Source organism: Mya arenaria, chromosome 6 (assembly GCF_026914265.1).
Source record: "Mya arenaria isolate MELC-2E11 chromosome 6, ASM2691426v1".
Lineage (NCBI taxonomy): Eukaryota > Metazoa > Mollusca > Bivalvia > Myida > Myidae > Mya > Mya arenaria.
The window spans coordinates 4,671,785-4,687,979 of NC_069127.1; the positions used below are offsets into that span (position 1 = coordinate 4,671,785).

Here is a 16,195-nt window from a genome sequence, read left to right on the forward strand (position 1 = left end):
GACTGAAAGTAAAGCATTGGTATTAGTAAAGCATTGGTATTTCTAAGAATGAATATTTAAATTTAATGATTTCAAATTGGGCTTCATGTTGTGTTGTAAGTTCTGATATGTTTCGTCTTTAGAATGATGATTTATGTGGGAGAAAAATCTCTGATTTGAATTACTATTCATTGAAGAAATTCCAAGTTGTTATTTTTTATTTCTCACAGGAGATGTAGAATTGCGGGACCTGAAGCTGAAGACAGAGGCCTTGGTATGAAATGTCAAATATTGTCTTTAATATAATTCATATAATCATATTTGTTGTAATATATGAAGTTGTCCAGTGAACATACAGATTAATTATGTAGTTTAAAACTGACTAAATAATTGCTGTGGTAGAAACTGTGAGAACTTTCGCTTGTGCTAACTATCAAAGGTCAGTGATATAAGCTACGTCCACAGTTGCATAGTCTTACTCTGTGCTATGTCTACAATTGCCGCAATAAACAAGATAAATATGTCCTGATTACCCTTTACCTTCAAATGAAAGCAAGGCTTATTTACATTTTCATTTATTAGTTGACTGTAAAAATAAAGATCTGCATAACAGATGAGGACAGTTCAGAGGTCATGTTCTTATAAAAGGCGCATATTGATTGTCACCCTCTGACTGGTTCATATTCTTAAAACAATGACAATATGATGTATTTGGACTTGCTTACTTATTTTTTTCCTTAGCGTTTTAGATACAATAATCTGTTCATTTAGTTTGATTCTCTGATATCTACTATAATATATTTTATATTTGTAAACATTCGATATTACGAGGTGTAATAACCACATCAAATTTAACAACTTGTTTCAGAACAGGACAAGTTGGTAAATTGTTATTTATGTCATAAAATAAGTTATCAGCTTTTGTCTAAAGATATTCAGTGATATTTGTAACAGCTGTGCCTCTGTAGCCCTGGATGTGATTTATAGTAAGTTAATCGAAACAAATTGTGTGTTGCAAGAGTGTTGCAAATGTTAAGTTGAAGATGTATGTTAAATAATGATAACAAGTAATTGTCAGAATTGAAGTATTTATGGCTAATTGGTGTGACATAACAATAAACCTCATCATGGCCTTGTTTATCTTTGGTCAAAAGGATTGTTTTTAAACATCCTGTTTAAATTTAAGTGTTTTGAAGTTTATAGTCGATTGATTTGTATCACAACATACACATCCTATACTATTGTTAAGTTGTGAATGTTTTTGTTCACATTATTGTATGGACATAAGACATTTGAATCCGGCAGCTACCAGAGGGCATAGCTAGACCAAATTATATTTGAAGGCATCTCCTGCAAGGGTCCATGCAGGGGACATGCTTCACCTGTTTTTTTTATTACGGCATATCTTCTTCTTAAAAATCCTAATGCTGAATATCATGTGCATGCCAGGGCCTATATACTAGTGGCAACGTAGAACAACACTCAGTGGCTGTTTTTAATGTAAATTTTGTCAAATGGGAAATCTATGGCAGAGACCGGAAGGTTGGAAGAAAATGATAATAAAAGAGTCAACAGTCTGTGTTTGCCTTTCCATCATATTGTATAAATCCCACAGGGCGGTAAATTACATCTTGTCATCGCCTCCTCGTTATGATCCAATTATGGTGCTGTATGATGTTTCTTGCCAGACAGAATGCACACTTAGTGTTGACTGGCCCTGTGCAGCTGGGTAATCATTCACCTTGGTTACAGTGAACTGATGAGCAGTAGTGTTCATTCAAGCTCAAGTTTGTTGGAGTTATGTTGTATTTTTATTATATAGAAAAAAAAGAGTCTTTTATGCCCACTTTCGGTGATTTCTACATCGTTGTCACTATGGTCGATATCCTGGCTGTTTGCATGTGTCTTCCATTTTGACATTCTACTGTTTGCAAAAGTACTTAGCATTTTAAGGTTTTAAAGCATTGAACAATTGTAAATTTGCTCTGTCCAAAGCCAGCATGTGAATTTCAAATCAAATTCAACATCTATGGCCTGTCAATTCATTTCACACATCAAAGGAGAAATACCAAGTACTGCCTTTCTGTGTTTTGGCAAATTATTTTAGAAATATTGGGAAACTTACAACTGAAGAGGCACACTCATTTAACCCTACAGAACCTTCCATACATGTATAGTTTGCATTGGATTCAATTCTATTGTTCAATTAAATTGTAACTTTAAATTGTGCTCTCAGGAACTGGTGACAAACGAATCTCTTTGTAGAGTTGAAATTAATTGCTTGAAGCTGCTGTTGCTGTACAAATTTTCTGTCTCTTAGGCTCAAAATGGCATTGCTTAACTGATTGACGAGCACGTTCTGCTAAGCTATATTTGCAAACAATAGTACCGCATATACGCACATGTACATTCATATGTGTGTCTTCTAGTCTTCTCCTGAGATAGTCTTGTCTGGTCTGCAGCTTAAATGTGCCACATTGCAATTACCTGGTAATTTATACAGTGAAAGCCTTAATTATCAAATCTATTGCTCTGTAACACAATAGTCAAGGACACACAATGAGGTCTTTTTATATGAGGCTTAAATGTATGGTTTAAGAGTGACCGTGGGCAAAATTTGCTCCAGGGATGGTGCACACATTCATCCAACATGCATGTAGGGTTTGGTAACATTTAAGAATACATTGTACTATCAAAGATGTTTGAATGTCTTATACAAATGTTGGCCATTTGCATTAGTAACTGTGTTTTCATGTTTGTAAAACTGCTCTGTAACACTAAGAAGGTCAATCGCCAAATTAAGGCATATTGTGTAGACCGTAACTTTTGTCATGTCAACTTTGATATAACAGTTGAAATGATAAAAATATGGAACTTGCTATTTAAAGCATCCATAACTGTTAGATAAGAGGCTCTCATCTGTCCACTTGAACTAAATATGGTTAAAAACTTCCAGTCAGTAAACAACGTTGAGATTATGCAATGATTTCAATCATTCTGTGGAAAAGATATGGATTCAGTTTCTCAGTAAACGTCTCAGGGAAAATTTCTTGAATAATGAATGAGTGGCATTGTCCCGATAGGTGTCAACTGTAATCAACCTCTTTCAGAGTTACGGGAGTCAAGAATCATGGACTTTAAACAATCAGAGCAACTCACAGTTATACAGGGTGTGTGGGGTGGTTTTGGGGGAGGTGGGTTGCTGAGAGCAGGAAGCTTTGCTTTGGTCTGCTTCTATTGTCTTATATTTCATTAAAACGCTTTTTGCTTTCATTCAGAAATGTTGTTTTAATTTTCAGTTACTTTGTTTTTGCATATGCAAAATAGGGATTAATTAAAAATTTAAATGTTTTTGTTTTGTTTTTTTCAAAGAGAAAATTAAAGTTGATTCACTCACAATGTTAATCATTTTATGCCATTGCTGCATTTCTGTGTTACGTTGCCCTAGTAGTATTTGTTAGAGATCAATCTAATCTCTACTGTTGGCTTATTGCTTAACAGGGTTAAGCTATGCAGGCATGGTTCTAATAAACGGCTAAAATCTTATGATGAACATTTAGCTGATGATCAATGCAAGTCATGCTTTATTGTGGAGTACAATTGGCCAGTTAGCATTGGACAATCTTACAATCAATTGACCAAAATAGTTTGTACCAATTTATTCTAGCAGAAACATAAGTCATATAAGTGATGTTTGAGTCTGTTCCCTTAAATGACCAGTAATAGTGTTACTTATGAGAGGCCACTAACAGGTTTCAAACCAATTTTCTCAATAAGCATGAATGGATCCTCGCTCAGCCTGGTCAGTTGTCTAAGGTTATTTTTTAAAGGTGGCCTAAGTAATCCACTGGATAATACAACAATGGGCCGAATTTTCTGAGCTATGTTAAAATTAACAACGTCATTTAAGACATTGTTGTCAACTTTAAAATATGAAATATTTGATGATCTGCTCATCTATTTTAATAAAACAAGAACATCGAAACAGTTGTCTCAAATCTTGTTTGTCTCATATCTTGTTCAAATTCTCCAGATGACAAGTGTATCCATTATACTTCAAGATCAGTAATGATTTGAAAGTTAACAATTATGATGTTAAAGATGTTGTTTTTAACAAAGTTCTGAGCGATCCGCCCAATGTGCAATATTTTCTTTTTTCCGACAGCAAATTCTAGTAGTCCTTTTTTGGTCAATTGAATGGTTGAATAACAACCAGGGTTGTGTTGGTGAACACTTTTACCTCTAGACCACTCCTACTCACCAATGACAGAGTCATGTTTTGTCAGTAAGTTATAGCAATTGGTTACATAATCCAATTGATTTACTTAACAACTGTAGACAAATTGATAAGCAGAGTAATTCTTGTCTATACTTGGAAACTCAGGTTGATTAGAAAACAATTCAAGGCAATTTTGTATAAACTGATATGTCTGATTCGTATGAATATTTTCAGGCTGAGCTAAAACTTCCAATTGAAGTTAAGGCAGGATATATAGGTAAGACTAATCATGCCTTCAATCTGTAGTGGTGTAGACGGCTCTTTCTTGCTTATTTGGTTGTTTATGAATAATTATATTGGAAGTGAAAAATAGTGGCAGCAGTGAATGAATAATTATTCTTTTAAATGAAAGGTGTTGTAATAAATTATCATTTAAAAATTTACATCAGAAATATTCTATATTGTTGCATGTTTTCTAAGAATTGTTTATCTCCTGTTTCCTAGGTTACATCAAGGTTGACATACCATGGACAGGCCTGTTCTCATCGAGTGTCATTGTTAATGTTGAGGATGTATACTTGTTGGCTGGACCGATCAGCGACCGTGTGTACAACCCAGAACAGGAACGCGCCCTGCAGAATGCCATCAAGAGGGAGATACTGGACTCCCTGGAACTATCAAAACCTGCTGGTAAGTGGATTTGACACATAAAATATATGTAACTAAGAGATATTTGTGACATAAACACTTTCTATATTTTTGTTTCAATTGTTTTAATGATAGGTTTGGTTTTAATGGACTATAAATGTAATGTTATGTCTGAAGAAAAGGTTTTCATTGTTGCTTTGATTAGAGATTGCTTTGAAGTAAAATGCTATACATTTTTGTAAATTAGATGAAAAAGTACTTTTGAGATACAACATTTCAGGTCCCTCTATGAGTGAAGACCCTGGTTTCCTTGAGAAGATGTACACATATGCAATCAACAACATGCAAGTGTCTGTGGGGCGTGTCCACCTGCGCTACGAGGACACGATCACCAACCCTGACCACCCGTTTGCCTGCGGAGTCATGCTGAAACACATCTCTGCTTACACCACGGACTCCAAGTGGCTGCCAGCACAGATGGACAATGCTGCCACCATTATACACAAGGTTTGAAACAGCCTTTAACTTCCCACCTGTCCTCAGTTTCTTGAAAATCCTTCATGATTACTCAATAACTGACTCATTTCATTTTAGTAATTTACAGTTGAGCATGGTTGAGAATATTAAATGTTTTTACCCTGTTAAATTAATATTCTCTCAAATATAATATTAGTAATTCGGATAAATCTTTAAGCAATTTTCTGTTTTTGAAATGGGTCTGGCATGATGGTGAAAATCTGTCAAAACTGGCAAATTGTCGGATTATAGCAGCCCTGTATATAACCATATAGACTTTTTGTGAACATTTGGAACAAATGTTGTTTTAGAGCAAGGAATGTGCTAAAGTAGTTACTCAAGAATTTTTTAGCTGTTTTTTGCATACCTGTACTTCATGATGTTATGATGGATATTAACCTTAAACCATTCAGATAATAAAAATCGATTAAGATATGAAAGAACCAGAAATGAATTCCTTTTCATTTACAATATAAACAGGATTTGATAGTTAATTCACTTGAGTACAAATTTTTTTCTAAAAACTGCGGCCTGTTGATTCTGGGAAGATGTTATGTAATTGAGATACACAGTCATTATTAATTGTTACATTGTTACCACATTAATTAGGTGAAAAATGTGGCTTATTGGTACATTCAAGTCTCAATGGAACCTGTTTGAATAATGTTATTATACCCCCACAAGAAAAGTTTGTAGGGGTGTATAATGGAGTCACCATTCGGTCAGTTGGTCAGTAAATTGGTTAGTAAAGGTTTGTGAAGAAGACTACTCCCACCGAGTTAAAGATACTTGGTACACATTGATTCGTGACCAACAGCCGTTTCATATTAGGGTTATGTGCCATTGAAAATTATTTCTACTTTTTTTTTTACTTTATTGGAGTTTGTGGGGTGAACTGCTCCAACAGTTTAAGAGGCATCACTCTGGTATCACTCTGGTATTTGTTTCATGATCTACAGCCAATCCTCACTTCTTTTATAACTGTATTGTTGTTATTGTAGCTGTTGGAGATGCGTGAGTTGTCAGTGTACTGGAACCCCTACATCCCCGAGCAGCACCTTGTACGCACCCGAACAAACACTGATGGCTGGAGGGTCAGTAATCTCTTATATATTGTGAAGAGTTAAGCTAAATTCTAGGTGAACAAAGAGAAACATGTCATATTGAACTAATTGGCTTACCATTGTTAATAGTTATGCAGTTGCGATAGACCTGCTTTGAATTTCCTTGAACAGTTACATACAGCTAAAGAGATAAAAAAAAATTACTGTCTGTTTGAAATATTACAGAATATGTTGATGCAGGCCATTCTAAATCACAGAATTATGGAGGAGGACTTTGATTTCAGTAGGTGCTTTTTAATATTTATTTATTTATTATTTTTTTTTAATTATTATTTTTTTTATTATTATTATTATTATTATTATTATTATTATTATTGTTATTCTGGCCTTGTAATAGATCTTGATGTTCCAGTAAATGGGTTGCTAGAAACAGGCTGTATATGAGGGCTGTTCATGGACAGTTTGTGGACAGTAGTAAATATTGTGAAGAAGTATTGAACCTTTCATTTAAAACAACTGATTGGAAATCTTCCTATGTGCAATTTTTAACAACAACCCCTTTCTGCATGTAGCACTTTGACATGTCATTGCATCGGGAAGTAAAAAATGCAATTTTTTCCAAGACTATCATCTGCCCATATCTTTACTATGTTGTATTTAATTATGTGTTCTTGATCATTTTATATTTTGAAACTATAAAGATCTGTTAATTGTTATTTAGACCTTATGTTTGGATTTTTTTTCAACATGTCTTATTATGTTAGGTAAATTGTGGTAGAAATATTTTGTTTTAAGCCAGAATTGGATGAAAATTGTATCTAATTTGGAAAAAATATATGCTCTTTCTTATCAAATGTAAAAATGATCAGGTTTAAGGGAAAAATGTTGAGAATATACCACAAAATAATATGTCATGTCAATATTTTTTGCTAAAAATGTTCTTAACATAATTTCCCAGGTTTTCATTTTTTTTATTTTCGCCGATGAGATTCCCAATCCTATAAAGTTGTTATACCATTCATAATTGCTCTCAAATTTTGTACAATCTTTTAAGAGGTATTCCGGTAATTAGATATCAATTTCATGTTTTCATTATGCAAACTTTGATTGAAGTATTTAACAAGGTAAAACATTTTTAAAGTGCTCTGTGTTCCATACTTAGTTTCCTTAACTGAAATACTATATGGTCATATCTACATAATCTGTATCTAAAATGATCCAAAATAGGCAACTGTTCAACATCGCATAATTGTATAGATATTTTAACATGCAAGGCATGTCAACAAACTTTACGAAAAGCCCTCATACATTTGCAGTCATGTCTGTTCTAATATATTCTAGAAACCTGGTACACTTGTTGCCACAGATAATACGTACATGTTTAGACAGGCCCATATCTTCTGCTTTAATAATTGTTAAACAGAGTTATGCCCTGTTTATAGTGTGCTCTGTGGCACTGTATTACTCTACAACAAACCGCAATACTGTACCTGCATGATAAACATCAAAGATTATTTGAAAATACCTGTTTGCCATTGTTTTATCAGTTGTTGAGCCGGTGTCTGCAGAGGTTCGTCTTATCATCAGCCAGGACAACAACCTTGCCATCCCAAAACTCTTCACAGACGTCACCTTGGAGGACATTGAAATCTTGTTGTCCAGGCAACAGGTACTGATTTATTTTATGACAGCAAAATTAAAAATTGGTTCTTTCTTCAGTTTTGTAGCTTGATTATTTGAGGAACAAGGAAAGCTATTACACTCAACCTGGCATCAGTGTTGGATGAAGGCTCTACCTCTGTAACCACTTCATGTCTTGGGTTGATACTTCATATACAGCTTCCCAATCATCACAGCTACTTGTATTATCAACTAAGTTAACTCTAGGTTAAATAAGATGCAATTTTTTGCTCTTGTTTAACTTAGAAATTGTAGTTAAATTAAGCATGCATGTACCATTAATTCCATATCCCACCAACCACTCAATGTTTTTGATTGAAATTTTAAACAATGCTTTGGTCAACAGACCTACTAAATTGAGCAAGTTGGGTAACTCTAGAATGATTAATGCAAATAAGGCCCTTGTTCATAATTTTACTTGCATTTTCTGTCAAGTCTACATCTTCCTGTCATTTGAGTTAATGCCGTGATAACAAAACAGCTTCAGGCAAATTTGTATTATGCATGGTTATCATTTATATACCTCATAGACAAAGTGGCGTAATACCAGTAGTCAAACATGCTGTCTTACACACAGCTCTTGTTATTATAATATTGGTTTTAACTGAGGAAGGTAGACTATTCATTTGCTATGCTTACCCAGATTGAAAATACATGTACTGTACTGTATATATATCGAGAAACAATATTAAGAATGTTTTGTATTTCATTTTACTCATGTCATATTATCAGCTTATGCGTTCTGTTCCATATATAGATCTATATATGTGTGTTTGTAAAACAATTTTGATCTTGTCTCAGTTTCAGTTTTCACAACCTCAGTTCTTGTGGTGATTCCGTTTCAGTTCCTGAACATTCTGAGCCTGAAGGACTCGTTCCAGATGATGTCTGTGAACCAGAAGTATCGAAAGTACCACCCAAATGTGCCGCTCAAGATCAGCCCGCGCTCCTGGTGGGTGTATGCATACACAGCTGTTGTTGAGGAGAGGATCAGGCCGTACTCCTTTGAGAGGATCAAAGCCCACAGGTGCCTGATTTGCTCGATATTAGAAGTTGATTCATTGCAAAACAAATGTCCTATGTTCAATATTTTTTATGACCACTTATTTTGACTTGTAATTTTATTTTTCCTAAATATTTACTAGCATCCTTAATCGTGCAAATTTTAATTTTCTAAATATTTTATATATCATAAAATTCATTCGAAATTATTGCTGAAATAATCTTATGAACAGATAACTATTATTATGTTCAATTATTAAAGACCATCTTATCAACGATTACTTTTTTGAATTAATATGTAGTTATAATATCATATCCAAACATAAAGCTTTATAGGCCAGAGTAAGCAATGTTTGTTTTATTTTGCTAGTAAAACTTTCAATTAGGATTTGTGACACAAACTATTTAACTGTAATTCTTGATCTTCTGACATTTTGTCCAACGCACATTGATTAGTTTGTTCATTAATGTATAAATGAACAATTTATTTCTGTGATGAAAAAGATACATCTTTTCTCTAGTACTTCTTTTCTTGAGTATTTTTGCCATATTTATTCATATTCCACCTAAATTAATAGAGAGAAATACAGAGAGTACAAGAACCTGTACAGCAAGTATCTGAGTAACCGAGATGATAAAGACATCACTGAAAGGCTTGCAGAGCTAGAGGGAGGTCTGGATGTGGCCAACATTGTCATGGCCAGGGAACAAGCCAAGGAAGAGGTCATTCATTGTCTGACTTGTTTAACAGATACTGTTTCTGATTTTTTTTAACAACATTATAATATATTAATCACGATAATGACAATATTTAAGCTGGATGATAATATTACATTTGATCAACTTTTATGGTTTCTTACCAAATTAGGAGTCCAGGCAACTTAGAGGAACTAGTGCTTTAAGCATAGTGTACAATCATCATCATGTTGCTTCATTTATTTGCTTTAATGTTCTGATTGTTTATGGTGTTCTAAGTTTGCCCCAGAGAAGATAGTGAAGAAGAAGAAGCCAAGCGGCTGGTTTTCCTGGCTTAGCAAAGACGAGGAGGAGGAAGAGGTGGATATTGACCTTGAAACCACACCTACAAGTAGGTCATAGGTCATACAAGTAGGACAAGTGGATACAAATAGGTCATAGGTCATACAAGTAGGTCATTTGTCAAGGTGATACAAGTAGGTCAAGGTGATAAAAATTATTGTAGATCATATGATAAAGTAAATTTCTAACTTACCCAAAAGTTCAGTATACATTTTATCAGTTGTTACATGTATTTTCACAGGAAGGGAAACAAAATATGAATTTCAATTTTTAATATATTGAATATTTTATAATCATTTTTGTTTTTATAAATATTTCATGACTGCTTGTAAGTTTAAATTTTTTACTGAAATTCACGAAATAAAATTGTTTTGTAATTGTTTGTCTTTAAGTATTAAGTAAACATCTTAAGTATTTACAAATGAACAAGATTGTTACTATTTGGGTTCAGGTTGGATGTCCAAGCTGTCAGAGGAGGAGAAAGCAGAGCTTTACCGAGGTATCGGGTATGATGAAAATGCCAACATCAAGAAAGCACATCAGGTAATTTAGTTTCCATTAAAAAAATTCTGTGTTTTTTTTGTACATAATTATAAACACATGTAAAACCTTGAATGAATAATTTAGAACAATATACTGGTCATGATGGCACTGATTAAAAAATATCTAAGTTTTTATACGTCCCTTCAAAGAACGGGACGTACTATAGTTTTATCACTATAGTTTTGCTGAGTTAGAGTATAAGTAGACGGGCGAGCAATTATACAGGTGGCGTATGTTGTGTGCTCCATAACTTTTGATTTTGTCCAATCGTTACCAAATTTTGTTAAAAAGAAGCTATTTTGCTTTAGTTACTCGAGATTCATTGCCCTTTTATTATAGAAATAATTTAAAATCTTTAGAATCCTTTGTCCAATCATCACCAATTTTTTTTCTCAATTTGCATGGGAAAAATATATAGGACAAGTTTGTTACTCGGCCATATCGCTTGAGTCACTGAAGAGTAATTGCCCTTTAAGTATAGTTATTATATTATTATAAATCAGTCTTATCTGATCAATAACCTTCTTCTCTTGATCTTTATGAGCTCACTTGAGGCTCTGTGTGTTCTGATCTTTCATGAGAACACTGAAGGCTCTGTGTGTTCTGATCTCTCATGAATTCAGTGTGATCTTTCAGTAGCTAGATGGAGGCTCTGTGTGTTCTGACCTTTCTGGAGCTTTTATGAGTTCACTGGAGGATTTGTGTGTTCTGATCTTACATGAATTCACTGAAGGCTCTGTGTGTTCTGATCTTTCATGAATTCACTGGAGGCTTTTTGTGTTCTTATCTTTCATGAATTCACAGAAGGCTCTGTGTGATCTGATCTTTCATAAGTTCATTGAAAGCTCTTTGTGTTCTGGCCTTTCATGAATTCACTGAAGGCTCCCTGTGTGTTCTGATCTTTCATAAATTCACTGGAGGCTCTGTGTGTACTGATTTTTCAGGAGTTCAATGCAGGCTTTGTGTGTTCTGATCTTTCAGGGACTTTGATGTATGATCTGTGTGGTCTGATCTTTCAGTAGCTAGATGGAGGCTCTGTGTGTTCTGACCTTTCTGGAGCTCGATGGAGGCTCTGTGTGATCTGATAATTCATGAATTCACTGGAGGCTCTCTGTGTGTTCTGATCTTTCATGAATTCACTGGAGGCTCTGTGTGTACTGATCGTTCAGGAGTTCAATGCAGGCTTTGTGTGTTCTGATCTTTCAGGACCTTGATGGATGCTCTGTGTGGTCTGATCTTTCAGGAGCTCGATGGAGGTTCTGTGTGTTCTGACCTTTCAGGAGCTCGATGGAGGCTCTGTGTGTTCTGATCATTCAGGAGTTCACTGGATGCTCTGTGTGTTCAGAACTTTAAGGAGTTCACTGTAGGCTCCGTGTGTTCTGATCATTCAGGAGTTCACTGGAGGCTCTGTGTGTTCTGATCTTTCAGGAGTTCTCTGGAGGCTCTGTGTGTTCTGATCGTTCATGAGTTCACTGGAGGCTCTGTGTGTTCTGATCGTTCATGAGTTCACTGGAGGCTCTGTGTGTTCTGATATTTCAGAAGTTCACTGGAGGCTCCGTGTGTTCTGATCTTTCAGAAGTTCACTGGAGGCTCTGTGTGTTCTGATCGTTCATGAGTTCACTGGAGGCTCAGTGTGTTCTGACCTTTCAGGAGCTCGATGGAGGCTCTGTGTGTTCTGATAATTCAGGAGTTCACTGGAGGCTCTATGTGTTCTGATAATTCAGGCGTTCACTGGAGGCTCTGTGTATTCTGATCATTCAGGAGTTCACTGGAGGCTGTGTGTGTTCTGATCATTCATGAGTTCACTGGAGGCTGTGTGTGTTCTGATCGTTCATGAGTTCACTGGAGGCTCTGTGTGTTCTGATCTTTCAGAAGTTCACTGGAGGCTGTGTGTGTTCTGATCGTTCATGAGTTCACTGGAGGCTCCGTGTGTTCTGACCTTTCAGGAGCTCGATGGAGGCTCTGTGTGTTCTGATAATTCAGGAGTTCACTGGAGGCTCTATGTGTTCTGATCATTCAGGAGTTCACTGGAGGCTCTGTGTGTTCTGATCATTCAGGAGCTTGAAGGAGGCTGTGTGAGTTCTGACCTTTAGGAGTTCACTGGAGGCTCTGTGTGTTCATGTGTTCACTGGAGGCTCTTTGTGTTTGACTTGTTCTAATCTTTAATGGATTTCATGAATTCACTGGAGTTTCTTTGTATTTCAGTACAAGGTACAAGTGAACCTGAAGAGCTGCTGTCTGTCTCTCGTAAACTACAGCAAGAAGATCCTGCAGATGACTGTAACACAGATGCTCGCTTCATTGGAGACACGCCCTGGGAACAACGCTTACAGGTAATCAGCAAGAAACAACGCATAGATGGTAACATACCTAAGAAACAACACATACAGGTAACACCTGAAAAGCAATATCTACAAATAACACACCAAAGAAAGAAAACATACAGGCAACTTGCCCGGGAAATAATGAACATAGTTCAGCGAAGAGGCATGCTCTTAAACTAAAAGTGGTGTCTTATTTACCAAAAGTATCACTTCCTGTAAAACATACAGGTCAGCATGGGGTTAGAGGTTACTGAAAAAGCATGTGATTTGTTATATCACTAGAGTTAACATCATTTAGCAATGTATGAGATAATGTTGAGTTATATTCCAGATTGTCCTGTAACACAGAGAGTTTCACTGTTGAGGGTGCCTCCATTGAACATGAACTGATTCCAATCGTCACTTCAGATGTCAATGTCTATGGTATGTAAAATATAATCAGTAAGTCTCATCATCGTTAACTTTGTAAAATTATGCAATTTTTTATGCCCCCTTTTGAAAAAAGTGGGGTATATTGTTTTGCACATGTCGGTCGGTCGGTCGGTCGGTCTGTCTGTCTGTCGGTCGGTCGGTCGGTCGGAATACCAAATGGTTTCCGATCAATAACTTGAGAACGCTTTGACCGAGGGACCTCATACTTGGTATGTGTATTGGTCATCACCAGCAGATGAACCCTATTGATTTTGAGGTCAGTGGGTCAAAGGTCAAGGTCAGTGTGACCTTTACATGAAAAACGGTTTCCGATCAATAACTTGAGAACGCTTTGACCCAGGAACCTCATACTTGGTAGGTGTATTGGTCATGACCAGCAGATGAACCCTATTGATTTTGAGGTCAGTGGGTCAAAGGTCAAGGTCAGTGTGACCTTAACATGAAAAACGGTTTCCGATCAATAACTTGAGAACGCTTTGACCCAGGGACCTCATACTAGGTAGGCTTATTGGTCATGACCAGCAGATGAACCCTATTGATTTTGAGGTCAGTGGGTCAAAGGTCAAGGTCAGTGTGACCTTTACATGAAAAACGGTTTCCGATCAATAACTTGAGAACGCTTTGACCCAGGAACCTCATACTTGGTAGGTGTATTGGTCATGACCAGCAGATGAACCCTATTGATTTTGAGGTCAAAGGTCAAGGTCAGTGTGACCTTAACATGAAAAACGGTTTCCGATCAATAACTTGAGAACGCTTTGACCCAGGGACCTCATACTAGGTAGGCTTATTGGTCATGACCAGCAGATGAACCCTATTGATTTTGAGGTCAGTGGGTCAAAGGTCAAGGTCAGTGTGACTGTAAGCTGAAAAAAGGTTTTCTGATTGTCCATATTTTATTTTCTTATATAGTAGACAGTAGAAATTTATATGTCACTAAATGCATGAGTTGAAGTATCAGTTTTCAGTGAACATCTAGTTTAATTATGCCCCCCTTCGAAGCAGAGGGGTTATATAATTGCTTTGCACATGTCGGTCGGTCTGTTGGAAGACCAAAGCTTGTCCGAGTGATAACTCAACAATTCCCGGACCTATGGTCATCAAACTTGACATGAAGATTAGGTATGACCAGTAGATGACCTGCCTCATATGCATCCAATGACAAATCAGCTGTCATTTCAGTCCATGCATATTTCATTCAATTGTCCAAATATTTCTGGCAACTTGGCGCTCAGGGGGCATAATGTTTGACAAACATCTCTTGTTAAAACAAATTTGCTGTAAATAAAATTAATAATCAAAATGTACATATAAAGTGTTGTTATACACCTTTGTTTTAAAGTAAATGGGATTATGTCACATTTTATAAGCATCCTGGTGTTTTACATTCCATTCCAAGTAACATTGGTTATTCCCTTTACAATGATGGATGTTTTCGTTACAGCCCCGTCAGTGAACCAGGTGTTCACTCTAGACTTTGAGTCCCAGCCTCAGTATGTGGAGGCTGACTTCTCCCTCAAAATGAACGTACAGCCTGTAGAAGTGGTCTATGATGAGGTATGCAATTAACTATGCAATAACAAAGCATTTATTTTACCATGTGAAAATTAAAAATCTATATTTCGTTGTTGTTTACTTTCCAATTGGTTCATTTTTAGGTAGTCTATTTTTTTGAGAAAATAAATTATGTCTGGCTATTGTGATAGCCTTGAAGTCATTGTGCAAAATATTTTAATGATACTTGTTACACATACTGCCAGATGCAAAATGCACATGAATAGCAAGGTGCTTAACTCTGGCTTTAATGATTTTTGAGGCATACATACCCCTTGTTTATCTGACAAAATTAGATTAGGCCAGGGGTTGTGATTGCTCTAAACCGTTATTATGTCAGAATAAGTTGATTGACTATACATTAATATTGAAAGAATAAATTACCCTTTCACACATGAATTTGGCTTTTATAATTTGGCTTCTTTTGAAATCATTAATTTTCAGACTGCTCATGGTCAGGCTTTTAAAAAATGTTATTTTATAAATTCCATTCCCTGATGTATACATAATTTATATTTTAATGATACTACACAAATGTAGATCCTGGGTTGCTGGTAGATTAAATGTTTTAGCTTAAACTGTTTAACATTCCAGCACTCTGTGTGTGAGGTACGGGCATTCTTCCAGCTGCCGACACGGACCCTGGACATGCGGGCAGTTGCCATGGAAACAGTCCAGGGTGTGGCCAACATCAGTCAGGCGGGGCTTATCTATGCCATACAGAAACACAAGGTGACTTCCTAGTTTGTAAAGATATTCTGTATTTGAAGCAATATTTATTTTTATTATATACCTATCATAAATCCGCATGCAATACATATCGCAAAATACGGAAGTCCGTGTTCCACTCTAGTGCAATACAGCCGTATTCCACTCTTGTGACGTCACGTCATGACAAGTATCGTTGTGCGATGTTAAAATGACGTCGTAAAACAAAATAGTGCATCGTTAAATAACATTTATTATGAGAACATGTGGCTTTTAAGTGATCTAACCAGTAACGTATATAATAAAAGGGTTATTAGTACTGCATGCGAGTACTGTATTAGTACTCGTGGATTTTTGCAGATTTTGCAAAATTCCACTCAAGTCGAATACAACCTTCCAGATCAAAACGCGGTACTAATAACCCTATTGACTTTCTTTCCTGCTGTAAAACCCATATAATATATTGTGTGGATCAGTATTGTAGGGAC

At 35.9% G+C, this 16,195-nt stretch overlaps 1 protein-coding gene across 8 annotated transcripts in view; it reads left to right on the forward strand.

Annotated features, from left to right (window-relative positions):
* Positions 1-16,195, forward strand: part of LOC128236548 (intermembrane lipid transfer protein VPS13A-like) — a 67,265-nt gene that overhangs the window by 6,610 nt on the left and 44,460 nt on the right. For all 8 annotated transcript variants that reach the window (XM_052951468.1, XM_052951475.1, XM_052951471.1 and 5 more), the window contains exons 3-17: positions 210-253; positions 4,433-4,475; positions 4,703-4,888; positions 5,127-5,353; positions 6,364-6,456; positions 6,652-6,709; positions 7,974-8,095; positions 8,952-9,133; positions 9,687-9,831; positions 10,084-10,195; positions 10,598-10,689; positions 12,895-13,022; positions 13,345-13,436; positions 14,890-15,002; positions 15,594-15,731. In XM_052951468.1, coding sequence (XP_052807428.1) covers positions 210-253; positions 4,433-4,475; positions 4,703-4,888; positions 5,127-5,353; positions 6,364-6,456; positions 6,652-6,709; positions 7,974-8,095; positions 8,952-9,133; positions 9,687-9,831; positions 10,084-10,195; positions 10,598-10,689; positions 12,895-13,022; positions 13,345-13,436; positions 14,890-15,002; positions 15,594-15,731 — 1,775 coding nt within the window. The remainder of the gene's footprint in view (positions 1-209; positions 254-4,432; positions 4,476-4,702; positions 4,889-5,126; positions 5,354-6,363; positions 6,457-6,651; positions 6,710-7,973; positions 8,096-8,951; positions 9,134-9,686; positions 9,832-10,083; positions 10,196-10,597; positions 10,690-12,894; positions 13,023-13,344; positions 13,437-14,889; positions 15,003-15,593; positions 15,732-16,195) is intronic.